General features: G+C 47.3%; 2 protein-coding genes across 7 annotated transcripts in view; one reads left to right on the top strand and one right to left on the bottom strand.

Annotated features, from left to right (window-relative positions):
* Positions 1–13,338, bottom strand: part of MAPKAPK3 (MAPK activated protein kinase 3) — a 119,731-nt gene that overhangs the window by 56,202 nt on the left and 50,191 nt on the right. The gene's annotated exons all lie outside the window — the stretch shown is intronic.
* Positions 681–11,618, top strand: CISH (cytokine inducible SH2 containing protein). Of its 3 annotated transcripts, none has more exons than XM_086845693.1 (4): positions 2,410–2,934; positions 3,060–3,359; positions 7,942–8,165; positions 8,601–11,618. In XM_086845693.1, the coding sequence occupies exons 2-4, from the start codon at positions 3,313–3,315 to the stop codon at positions 9,101–9,103; spliced, it is 774 nt and encodes a 257-aa protein (XP_086701819.1). In that variant the 5' UTR covers positions 2,410–2,934; positions 3,060–3,312; the 3' UTR covers positions 9,104–11,618. The 3 variants fall into 3 exon arrangements, with proteins under 3 accessions (XP_023791316.1, XP_086701819.1, XP_086701820.1); XM_086845694.1 differs by having other exon boundaries at positions 2,471–2,819; XM_023935548.2 differs by having other exon boundaries at positions 681–3,359.

Genomic DNA, 13,338 nt, shown 5'->3' with positions numbered 1-13,338 from the left:
AAGAGTTTCGATTCTGGATGACACTTTTCATTTACACCAATTCTACAAGATCACAGGAATGTCCAAATGCCCAGCAGAAGCTGCGTAACACCCGCAGTGGGAAGGGACTCTGGCCACCGGTTTTCCCAAGCACACATTTAGCAGCAGATGGTGCTCTTGTGTCAGTGAACTTTCGTGAGGGATTAACTGCCTCACTCTTTCTGGATTTTCTTCCCTGACTTTATTGCGAGCTTTGAGCTTTCTTTGATACCTTTCATAACTGAAGCCTAGCATTCAATTCTATCACTCAATACTATTTCTTGCTACTGCCTCTGTAATGTCTTTATTATTCAAGACAGTACTCTGGAAAACCGTCTATATGAATATAAACTGGGTTTAAACAACTAATTAGTGTGAATGGCTGCAATTTATATTGATTGCAGGGCCTGGGACACTGGCACATCGGGCACAGTGTGCTCTTCCCCTCTTGGGGCATTGCCCTGTGCCCGAGGAGTGCCAGTGAGCACAATGTTCACACTGCTGAGTGCTCCTGAGATTCAACCAGATCACTGATTTCTCAGATAAAACAGCCCAGGCATTAGCCTGATTTTTTTTTATTATTATTTTTATTTTTTATATGATCTCCTAAAGAAGTTTCCAGTGCAAATTCAAGCTCCTTTCATGTATGTGCATACCCTCAGCTATTTCGAGACAATGCTCATCTCCCCGGGTCCTGCAGGGCCGTGAGCAGAGCGCTCGGGTCCGGTGAGTGCGGCTGGAAAACCAGTGCTGGAGATTCTGCGGGGATGTTTGCTCTGCACAGCTCTGAGCGGGGCTTTCCTGAGCCGCAGATACAAATGGCTGCTCAGCCGGCACAAAAAGCCTCCTCTGGGAGAGGATCACTAGATGGAGCCCGATTCTAAGTGGAGAAAAGATGCAGACAGCTCCTCACTGCCCTGCGCCGGGCTGCAGCGCTCCTGCCGGCACACCAAGCTGGGACCTCAGCATCCCCCCCGAGGCTGACGACGAATTAAATACCTTCCGAATGTGCAGGTTCACTGTGGTTTGCCGGAGACAAGAGCTGCTCCCAGCTCAGTCTAGACAGTCTAGATCTGTTCAAATCCATCGTGCTGCTGTGCCACCGACAGAAGGTTTAAATAACCTCGGAGTTAGATGTGAAGGGGCACAGGCACACAGGTGTCCTCTGGAACCCTGAGCCAGAGCTACAAAGATGCCTCCGAATGATCGTCTGAATGTTGTGTCTGCTGTGCACAGGAACGGTGAGGACTGAAATTCCTCTGCCAGCCCCCGGCCTCCTCTGTGAATTTACACACATTCAGAGAAGTGGGAGCTGAAGTCTGTCAGGCTCAGAAGATACCTGGTCAAGGAGTGCCTGCAGGCTGACATTTCCACCCCCTTGAGATGGCCCTCGAGTACTTGGATGGATACTCAGGATGCTTCGATGGCCCTCAGCACCTCTCTCTTCACATAGCTGTGTATTATTAGCAGCACTCGTTACTGCACTGCTCTTGATGCCCCTCATGCAGGACAGAAAACAGATGGAAGTGTGCAGGAGGCTGAGCAGCTGCCAAATGAAACTGCAGGGAGTGAAAGGCTGAGTCAAGAGCTGAACACAGACTGCCTGCTCTCAGGCTCACGTCCATGAGGTTAGAAGGGAACACCCTTCTAACCTCACCCTTATCAGCATCCTGCCTTCCCCTCTGCTCCCGGCCCCATCCACTTCTGAGTGTTCTGAGTGGTATAAAGAATATTTTTAAGTATTCAACCTACTCCAATGGAGGTGGCAGATGTCTCATTCTCTCTTATCTTTAATAAGCGAAGAGGTGGCAACTCGTGGCAGGAAAAGACAAAAGCAACCAAGCTTTTGTTATAAAGTGTTCCAAAATAAAAGGCTCAATAGCCCTAAAAGAAACCTAAATATTTCTTCGTGGGTTGCCAGATTTTAACTCGACAATATTCTATACATGCAGGACAAAATGGTGCTGGTGTAGCCTTTTCCAGGTGACTTTGCTGAGCTGATACCTGATTCACAGGAGACTCTCAGGTGACCAAGACAACCCTTTTAAGACAACCTAAGCAGCGTGACAACCACACAGTCGCTGCCCAGAGTAGCAGACCCTGCAGCACATCTTCCTCCTAGTCCCCAGGTTTCACTGGAAATTGTCCCTCCAGCCCCACGGCCTTGCCCGTTCCCGAGCACCCGCTGCAGCGGAGCTCAAGCGACCCGGAGAGGCGCCTTCAGCTCGGGAGGGATGCCGAACCGCCGGGGAGGGGAGGCATAAAATGACACCGCAAAACTACAAATGCTTCATAACAAATGGAAGCAAAACGACACGTAACCGCGAGACAATCCAAGGGATCGGCGCACAAGCCCGGGCAGGAGGCGGTGGGCGCTGCCGGCCCCGCCCCGGGCGGGCCCCGCGCATGCGGCGGCGGCGCCCATTGGCAGCGCCCGGCGCGCCGGCCCCGCGTTCCTGGAAAGTTCTTGGAAATGGATCAAAGGCGTTTCCGCGAACACGCGCGGCGGCGGCCCCGCACGGCTCCCCTCCCTCCCTCCCTCCCTCCTTCCTTCCCTCCCTCCCCTCTCTCCCCTCCCCTGGCCGCCCCGCTCCGGGAGGGCTCCGCTCCGCTCCCTCCCCGGCCATGGCAGCATGGACGCGGCCGTGCTGGACACAGCTATTTATACCTTCTCTCTTTTTTTCTTTCCCCCCCTCCCCTCGTGGCTGATATAGGAAGAGTGATGCGAACACAATACGATTCCAGGAATCCCTCGCTTCCTGGAACAGATTAAAAGGGACACACAAAAGATTACTAAGGAGGTCTGCCTTTTTTTTTTTTTTTCCGTTCCACGGAGCTTCATTTCTCCGGAGCCAGCGCTGGGAGAGGTCGCTGCTCCGGCTCTTCCCGCAGCACTTGGGGAGATCTTATTTATTGGTACCTATTTATTACTATTTCAGAGTGTTCTGAAGGAAGTTCAGTTCCTCTTTAAATATATGTAATTTCCTTTTTCTCTGGTTATTTTTTTTAACTTTTTTTTTCTGCTGTTTTCTGAAAAGCAGAACAAGAATACATTATTTTTTCTAAAGCACTGAAAGTGCACGCATTTTCTTGGCCAAAGTTGCTGAAGTCTTTGTCGGACAGCTCGTCTTCTGCTTGGCTTTTCCTGTGTCTGAAACAACCTGCAGAAGGGGTTTGCTGGGACTCGCCAGCCTTCTCTCACCGTGAACCCCAGCTAGAGGCTGAACTCGCTGCTTCGGGAAAGCAAAGAAGGCGAGAAGAGGAGAAATCATTTCCCACCTTCTTGAAGACTTAATGCTTTTCCCTTGGTCCGGGAGTGACATGATCCTCTGTGTTCAGGGGTAAGATACTCTGCAGCCTTCCGTGAAAAGCTGTGCTTTGATAATTGTAATTAGGAAGGTTCTCTGGGACAGTTTTTCAGCTCGTGTGTGTTGTCATGTGTGACTGTATTGGAATGGGAATGACTTTGGCTGGCCGAGTGCTGAGTTCTGTGTGTCTGTCCTACTGTGTCTGGGTTTAGATTCCAAGGCCAGAATCACAGAACCATAAAGTATTCCTGATTTCCGTGCTTCCTATTGCTGAAAAACTACACAGTATTCAAAGTCTTTGGGAGAGTAAGAATAACTTGGAGTATGTTGTTCAGCGTGGTGGACACAGCACGAGCGTGGACACCAACCCAACACCATAAGTGCTCTCTAAAGTCCTCTTGGAATCAAACTACTTACAGGGAAAAACTTCCGTGGAGTTTAGGTGCTTTGGTCTATTTTTAAGGAGATATTTATGCTAAATTAATTTCAATTTTGTGTAAATTTAAGTGTATGTACATATACATAGCATTCTGTAGAGTGAGAGCTACAGAGGGCACAGGGATAATTCCACATCTGCCTTCAGGAGAACAGGTGACATCCAGGTGCCTTCTCTGGTATCAGTACTGATGTGTTGGCACTTCAGTGTCCCTGTGACCAGCTCAGTTCATCAGCTGAGGAATACCTGGTGCACAGGAATCACCTGATATTTTTACACATACATATACTTGGAAATTGTGAGCATTTGTTTCAGTCTGAGCCATCATGTCAGATTTTCCTATCACTGGTGTACGGTGGATTTTCCTCAGAGTAAAATCTTCCTTGTCTGCTTGCAATGACCGAAGCATGGGGATTTTTCTGCCATTTCCCCCCCCACCCCACCTCCAGAATCTGTTCCACAGACAAGGAGAGCTCGTGCTTACCACTAATTTCCTACTACGCAAGGAGGTTTGTTTTCACTCTTATTTTCAGTCTGCAACTGCAGTTCCTAGTTCCATGCATAGCCATGGCGAAGGGAATTCGGTTTTCAGCTTGGCCTTTGGGAAACCCTTATCTGAAGCTTTTCTCCAGCGACAACATACCAGAGCTACTGCTTCCCTTACCCACCAAGAACTTATTATGGAGCCAGATGTGTGGATATTGTTCTTCTCATGTCTATTTTATTGCTCCATTTTCATTATCCTCTAGGATTTCATAAATCCTGGACTCCATATTCTCCATCCTATTCGGACCAAGCTCCCACAGGAGTGTTGGGATGTGGCTGTGGAAAGGGTCACAGCTCTACACTTTTTCTTGTAGTGTTTATACTGCGTTACAAAGTTTAGCTTATCAGCACAGTAATTACAAAGACAACACTAAATGGTCTCAGACATATCTGATTCTCCTGAACTTTCTTGCCGTTCCAAGGCTTTCTGAAACACAAATTGCCAAAGCATAGGAAGTTCCTTTGCTGTTTCTCTGGAGAGTGCATCCAGCTAGACATGCCAAATTTTATATGGTTGTTTGCTTCCTCCTCACAGCTGTTGTACGAACACTTTGCTCTATTCAGTCCTGATTTTCCACGTCTTTCCTCTGCTTTCTCTCTTACAAGACCTATTTGCAAATCCTTTCTTTGCCCCACCAAAGGGCTGACTTTCTCATGTCAGCAAACCTTTTTCAACCTGTCCTTACCCCAGCAAACTCTTCTTAACCCTCTTGCAGGTGTTCTTGCATTAGAAGAACTATCAGCCATTACTTGCTGATCCTTCTGCTCTCCCATTCCTGTGCTTGGAGCTGCTCTGCTCCTGGCAGCAGCTCTTCTTTCTTCAGCCTACATACAAACTTGTTTAGGACACCAGCACCTCCCAGTCTGTCAAAATTTCTAATCCTTCTCCTCTCTTCCACCATGCTCCTCTGAGCCTACAGCTGCACTGGGAGGTTTTGTAGGGACACAAGGTAAATGTATAGAAGGAAAATGGGAAATGTGTGAACCCGGCCCTTCTCTGGCTGCAGTGGAAGGATCCCCACAGTGCTTGCACAGGGTCTGGGCTCCTCCAGCCTCATGTGGCACAAAGAGTAAGGCAGCAGAGTACAAGTACAATGAGAAAACTCATCTCAAGCACATGGGCTCTGCAAGAGAAACCTACTGACAAATTCACACAGTTGATGTGGTTTTTGGAGGACCAAACTGTGAACTGGTAAAGCCCTTGGATGTAACCACTTTCCTCACAGTTCATGGCAGACATTTCCCTGTGTAGCTTTGCTCTCTCTCCCTTCCTTCCCTGCCTCTCAGCCAATTCCTAATTTTCTCTCTGAAGTTGGTATATAAAAAGAAAAAAAGTTCCATGCTGTGAAAAATTTTATGTTCCAAACCTTTCTGGAAGGTAGGCCAGAAAAACTGTCTGGGAGAAAATAATTCAGAGAGATTTTGCACTTGGACTGCAGTATATGAGTTCTGGGGAGTGAATGGTGCAGGACTGATTTTCCTTAGTATCAGTCACAGTCATTTTCAGCTCAGGGTGAAATGACAGGTGGTGTGAGAGACATTGCTCTGCCAGCAGGCCTGGGACACCCACTTTGCACAGCACCAATTGGTAATTAGGTTCAGCACAGGCAAGGATCAGAATCACAGAACATTCTGAGTTGAAAGGGACCCACAAGGATGATCAAGTCATACTCTGAATGACCTGTATGGGGATCAAATTCATGAGCTTGGTGTTATTTGCACCATGTTCCAAGCAGCTGAGCTGGTTAATGGTCTTCCTTGTGCAAAAAGAGGGGTAATAGAGAATTTGAAATCTCCTTTCCCCAAGGAGACAGGTAGCTAGGCATTTGTGAAGACCATGACATTAAGAGGGAGACATCCAAATATCTTGAAAAATTGAGCCCTCAACATGTATAAATATATCTCCAGGAGGATTTAAAAGAGAACTCAGAGCTTTCCCAACAATGATCTCCAGGTATAAAAATATATGCAGATGTACAAAAGCCCCTGAAAATGCAGGTCCTGCGACCAAGGGTCCCTGGTGTGGACAAGGGCCAGCAATCACTTTTATTCAGCCTGGCTTCCTACCCATTAATAGAAATTAAGAAACATAGATTAGATACCATGAAAGCCAAGCAGGTATCCTTCTTCTGAAGTGTGATTTGACACATGGAAAAAGAAAGAATGCTCTTTCCTAAATATCAGCAGAATAGCAGGGGTTTGCTATGTATTGCCAGGCCAAGAAGTATCTCTCTGTAGATATAAATTTACCAGTGGTTTTACAAAACCATACTTCCAAACCATACTCCATGGTTTGTTTAGAAATGCAGAGGTATGGAACTGATCACGGTTCTCACTTAGAGGCTGTGAAGGTGTTTTCAGGTTCTCTCTAATCTACTTTCCTCCCACATATTTTCATCCTGTTCTCTGTCCCATACTTGATTCTCAGCAGTTTAAGGTGGTGGAGTGCAGCTACGATCAGGTGCAGTCCAGCACATTTATTTATGTACTCGAAGTGGCCCTGTTCACATAGAGCACAGGGAAGGAGGAAGAATTGAAGGGAAGCACTTAGGACTTTAGAGTCTCCTTCTGCTTCTCTTCAGTGATGTGGGGAGGTGGCTGCACCCTGTGCCATCACTGTCAGCTCCAGTGGTGCTGTGGCAATGTCACACTGAGGACTGAGTGTATTTCTCTCAGCCATCTTCTCTTTAAAGTGTCTGAAAGAACATCTCAGGTGTTTTGGGGGTGGTGGGGGGATGTAACACAGGACATGGAGCAGGACAGGAGACACAGAGGCAAAGAGCTTACACACACTGGGACAGAAACTAATTTTAGACAAGGAGCTTGCCTGGGAATGAAGACTTTCCTGGCCTCTGACATCCCTCCTCTTCCTGGAGCTCTGCTTTCCTTTAGCAATCCCTGTGCTGCTGAGGAGGAGCACCCATGACCCATGAGAGCTCCATGCTGTGTGAAAATGAATAGCTACACCACTTTAGGCCACAGGGGAATACATGTTCTAGCAGCCTGGCCATGGCAGAGCCTCCTCCTGCAGTCCTGCAGGGATTACAGCCACATTGACTCCGCCATTGAGCTGCTGACGGTGGGGTGGGTGTAGTGCACAGGCTTGGCTAAAACAAGAATTCCCATTGTTCTCCTGCATGATCAGCTCACTCTGAATTCTGATAGATTCATTTAGGATCGGGTCATCCTTGAGCAGAAAGTGGGTAGGACAAAATCCAAGCTGTTCCCAATTCTGCTTCTCATTATATTGCAGCAAGTGACAATCCCGTTGTCAGAAACAGAAATGCTCCAACATCGCAATCATGTAAATGAAACTGTAGTGCTGTTGTAAACCTTACTGCCCCTGAAAATATGTATTAAAAGGCAACATCTAAAAATATCAGGTTCAAATCATCCTAAATGGCAAGACTGACCACCTTCTATAAGGCCAAAGAGGCAAACTCACTGTCCTTGTTTCTAAAGGCTCATCTTTAGCTGTGTTCCTTCCTCCTCCCTTGCGTTTCTCAGAAACAACGGTGCTGAGGATCTGTTTGCAAAACATAACACCTTGAGGTACAATGTAGCATGCACTGAAGAGACCCTGCAACTGATCTCAAGGCAAGGAGAAATAGCAGAGTGTGCCTTTCATTTCAGACCTCATCCTTTGCTGGCAGAGGAAAAGATCAGGAGACTGTCACTCAGGGGCATTGAGGAATTGTCAGAGCCTATCATGCAGCCTCTCCCAGTTATGGCCTTCCAGGAGGAGTCTGCGCCTGCCCTTGCAGCTCCAGTTCCAGACAGCAACCCACCTCAGACACGGGACCCTGAAGAAGACCTTCTCTGCATTGCAAAAACCTTCTCCTACCTGCGAGAATCTGGTAAGACTCAATTATTTAATTAATAAAAGACTCAATTTCCCACTTCAGACAGGAACCTGGTTCTGTCACAGCCGTGGCTGGCTCTTGTGCACACAACAAGCATATCCACAGTCTCTACAAACTTATATCATGAACTAATTTATTGCTTTATCTTTTGTTACTGAAGTGGGAGAAGGAATTGGAAAAAGCAAGCTGCTTTTTCTCTGTAAACTGCAGCTGCTGCAGCAGCCACCAGCCTCATCCCAAGCCCCAGCACAGCAATGCCAAGCACAGGCAGGAAACCCTTAGAACTTGGTCATTATGAAGGTCTTGCCAACTCCGGCTCTGGTTGTTTCCCAGGCCCTGAACACAGTTGTTTCAAGGCTTCCCTAAATATACTGCCAATCCTATAATATGTTCTTTCCCTAACAAATTCTTTCTTGGATGTTTTTCCAGGTTGGTACTGGGGTTCCATCACCGCCAGTGAGGCCAAGCAGCATCTGCAAAAGATGCCTGAGGGCACCTTCCTGGTGCGGGACAGCACCCACCCCAGCTACCTGTTCACACTGTCTGTCAAGACCAACCGAGGGCCCACCAACGTGCGCATCGAATACACCGACAGCAAGTTCCGCCTGGACTCCAACTACCTGTCCAAACCTCGCATCCTGGCCTTCCCAGACGTGGTCAGTCTCATCCAGCACTATCTCACGTCCTGCACAACGGAAAGCAAGACCGAGGCTCCTTACCCGCCTCCGTCTTCTCTACCTCCCCTGCAGAAGGAGATGGCAGCAGCCGCAGTACACTTGAAGCTCATCCGGCCGCTGGGCCGCAAGGACAGCATTCCCAGCCTGCAGCACCTGTGCCGGCTGTGCATCAACAAGTGCACGGCCAACGTGGAGCAGCTGCCCCTGCCCCGGCGCATGTGGGAATACCTGAAGCAATATCCTTTCCAGCTCTGAAGCGTGGCCGTTCTCTCTCAGGCACGAACGACAGAGACACAACCACGAGAGCTTTGTGTCTCCGTCCCGCTAAAGGTGGGCACAGCAAAGACCTGATTGTCAGCAGAGACAGCATCCATCTTTCCTCTCCCGTTCTCTTCACATCCATTCCAGCCCCAGGGAGGAGTGGTTTGTTCCAGTGAGCAATGGGGCAGCAGCCAAGCTCTGACCCTCGGGCCCTGCCGGCAGTGGCTGTGAGAAGCTCTGTGGGCATGGCCACACTACTTGAATGTCAGAGTTGCCGTGACACCGGACATGTTAACGTTGTTATTTTTGCTATTTATTTCCATGGCAGTTTCTCTCCTCATGGTATTTTTAAAGCACCTTTTACTTTATTGGTTTTTTTTGTTTCTTTTGTGGAATTAGAGATAGCATAAAGGCTCCCAGCCAACTGGCAGCCACAGGTCTCTGGGAATTTGGATTTGGATTCACATCCAAACAGTTTCTGTTTGAGCCTGTCTCTGTGACAGGTTACAGGAGTCCACATCCAAGCTCTCCTAGGCTTCTGGGGTATGTGAGACTCAGATGACTGTATCCAGACCCACCTCTACAGAGGTAAAGACTATTTGTTTTTTATTCCTTAGCTAAAGAGGGTATCACAACCTCAGAGCACAGTGGGAACTCCCAGAGATGTGTGCTGCATCACATGTGGACAGGAGACTTCTTTGAGGAAGCTCTTCCTTGAGAGCTCTAAGCAGAAATCTGGATAGTGAGGTTGGACCAGGGAGCACTCATCCCATTTTTTTCCATCTTCTCCATCTCCAAAGGAAGTTTGTGACAAAACATTTCAAAACAAGCGATTAGAAACCAAATTTTCTCATATGTAGGCAGAAGGATTTAATTTCAGAGCACCCTGTATTTGGCTTGTGTTTTCAAATTGCTGTTCCCTGATCTTGCCCTTGCCTGAGATACAGGACAAGACCAGGGTCTCCTTGAGCAGGGGCTCAGAGTCAGCTCTGCTGGGCTGCCCCAGTGACACGCACAGCTTCAGGATATTTATTTATTTATTTATTTCTGGGGTAGCACTTAGGGGCACCTCAGCCCACAGAGCTGTCCTTGCTCCCTGCTCCCACGATGCCACACTGCTGCATGCTGTGCTCCTGCCAGCATTAGTCACCGGCCGCGCGGCTTCCGCCTGCTCCAGGCTGGAGCACACGCTGCAAACCACAATCCAATGTTTCTGTTTGCCAAGGTCCAGACCTCTCCTCCCCACTGCTCTGACTTGCATGTTTGTTATCCATAATTAGGCTTTTGGCTCTGGGTTTCCTTCTCGCACCCCATCCCTTTCACCCCCTGCAGATGAGGCACAATGGCTCTTCCCCTGCTCTCTTACACGTAGGAGGGACAGACAGCAGATGGGATCTGCCCCAAACCAGCACAGACAAGCTGCCCCTTCCTGTTCATTTGCTGAATCCCATCATCTTCCCAGCCTTGCCATCAAGTGAGAGTAGAGGAGGGAACAGACAGGTTGCAGAAATTATCATTTGGCTTATTTTGCCCCTAAGACCCCCTGACTTGTTCTAGCATGAATGAACATTAAGGATTCCTTGTTCATCATTCCCTGGGACCCTCTCTAAGGCTCTGTAAATCAGAATGGACAAACCCCCAGCTATAGCTGAGTGTTGGAAAAGAAGATGGAAAAAGATGGGATGGTGATCCAGGAGACAAGCTCAAAAAAAATGGGTGAGTTTCTTCCACCCTATCTTAAAGCTGCCAAAAGGGACAAGATGGCCTGATGTGCTTTTTTTTTTCTCTCCACATTTATACAAGTTTGTGCTGTTGCAAGCTTTGTTTTTGATACTTTGATGATTACAGTGTGCATGTGTGATGTCAGGTTTGCTTTTTGGTATATCCTTCCCCCTTGCCCTCTATGGCAGCAACCATGGGAAGGTACTGAATGATAATGAAAATTTAGAAGGCAAAAAGGAAAAGTTTTTAAAAAATAATATAAATGATAAACCACTGAAAAGGCTTCCTTTTATCCAAACACCTCTATCTGCCTGAGGACACTGGGAACAAGGAAACCACAGCTCTCCAAGGAGCAGCAGTGATCTCAGGAAGCCCACAGAGCTCAGCCACAGGCCTGGTAAATACAGCTTGGGAAAAATCAGTTGGAGAAATGTACAGCGGGAAAGGGCAGGTTGTTCAGCTCTCTGAAACTTGCCTCCTACTTGATCTGTTCTTTCTTTGTGGTGATGGGGAGGTCAAGCTGTGGGTTTGACTCACTGCCCCAAGAGATACCAGGAGCTCCTGGCTGACCCCAAACTGAAGGCTGTGAGCTCCTATGGGCAGGGACCAGCTCTGTTCTATGTTTGTTCTGCATTTAGCACAGTAGGGATCTCTAGGTGCTACTGCAATACAACAAATAAACAATACAGTTACTCCAAAAAGTCAGTTTCTTCTATCTTGAGACAGTTTGTTAAAAATCATTTGACTCTGGATTTTAAATAAACATTTTAAATATACTTTAAAGCCACTCAATGTAAAAGTCTTCAGTAAAATCCAAATGGACAAATTAATTTTCTGTTTAGAGAAATCCTCCCCAAGAATACAGGGCAAACTCTTGACCATTTTTTTTTCAAACAAAACAAAAAGCCTTTTAACAAAAAAAAGGCCTTTCAGATACTGGGGGAATAAACACCAAAATCCTCAGTATGGGCCTGGTTCTTACTCCACACAGATGAGCAGCGGCAGATCCCAAGTCCCAGTTTAATAAGGACTGAAGGCACATATTTTAAGGATGTGGCAGAACACAGGAATGATTCTTGTATTGTCTCTGTGTGCCACAGAAAACCAATAGGGGGAAAGAAGACAGAACATAAATGGGCAGATGATGCTTTGGGTGGGAGATCCAGGGCAGATTCTTTTCCCCTTTTCTGTGGCTGTTGGGCTGCGGTGTCCCTGTACCTGGTCCAGCTCTGCAGCCTTCCCCTCTCATCACCTGAGACACCAGACAGTGGGTGGGGAAACCACAGGGGCATGGATCTGCTCTATAATGGCAGAGGCAGACAGAGGACACCCCATCTGTCCAGCTTCTGAAACACAGGGAACACACTGAGCCAACACTGCTACTGGGAGGTGACTTCACTGTGGTCCCTCTGTGCTCCTCTTCCAGGAGGAAAAGGATGTCCCCTCATCCTGCCCAAAGCAAGCATAATGTGCTCCCAACCCTTGGAAAATGGAAAATACACTAAGAAAAAACCCCCACTAACAAACTGAACTAGTTCTCTCCCATCCTTTTCCCTCTGTGAATCCACTGGCTTCAAAGCTCAAAATACTGCTTTAAAGTATTCCTGAAGCATGTGCTGTGCTTCCTATGCCAGCCATGGAGCTGACATTCCCTAGCTAATATTGTTCCCACAATCTCATCAATGTGAATCCATGGGTAGATTTCCATTGCACACCAAACCAGGAAATGTTGGCAATGCCATAATCTGTTCCAGATTAATCTGTTTCAGTTGTTAAATAAAAACAATCACCTCTCTCGTTATAATGGGAAATATTGAAAGAGAACTACACAGTGTAGAAGCAAAACATAAATTAAGTGAAAACACGAAAACAAAAGAAGGAAAAGCTACATCCATCTTTACAAAGAAACTTTGCAAACTCTGGAAAAACCTGAAAAGAAAAATGCAGCATTTCTGACACATTGAGTGATTTCTTAATTTCTTAGCTAGGCTAAACTCTTCCTCTGAGTACACATAGGAAACCCTGCTTCTTTCCTTTGCACAGGCTGAAGGTGGAGATGATTGACACGAGCCAGGCTGGTCCAGAGCTGCAGTCACACACAGTTTTACCTCATCAGCTGTTACCTTAACAACTCCCACTCCTGCACCTTCAGCACATTCTGTTAAAGAAAACAGGTTCATGTTCTGAAAACTGTGCCAAACCTCTGTGCAGACTGAGCTGATTTTTACAGTGGAGTTCCACATCTCAGGAACCAGGAGCATTTGTGGCAATGCATGCTGGCCTTTATCAGCGCTGAAGTACAGCTGCAACTCCTCTCCCAGTGACACCTGTACGGTTTGCTGAGCCAATGCACAACAATCTGGATTCTCTCTTGGTTTGCAGTTTCTGTCTACAGATAGAAACGTGGGTGTGGAACCCTCATGGAGTCTGAAAAGCAGACTGACAGGATTGGGAATAGAAATCCCATTCCATGAGTGAAACCACACTCCCATGGCCCACTGCCACAG

The sequence above is a fragment of the Cyanistes caeruleus genome, chromosome 11 (assembly GCF_971803275.1).
Source record: "Cyanistes caeruleus chromosome 11, bCyaCae1.hap1.1, whole genome shotgun sequence".
NCBI lineage: Eukaryota > Metazoa > Chordata > Aves > Passeriformes > Paridae > Cyanistes > Cyanistes caeruleus.
Note: the sequence above shows the minus strand (reverse complement) of the source record. Positions and strands in the feature narration are given on the sequence as shown.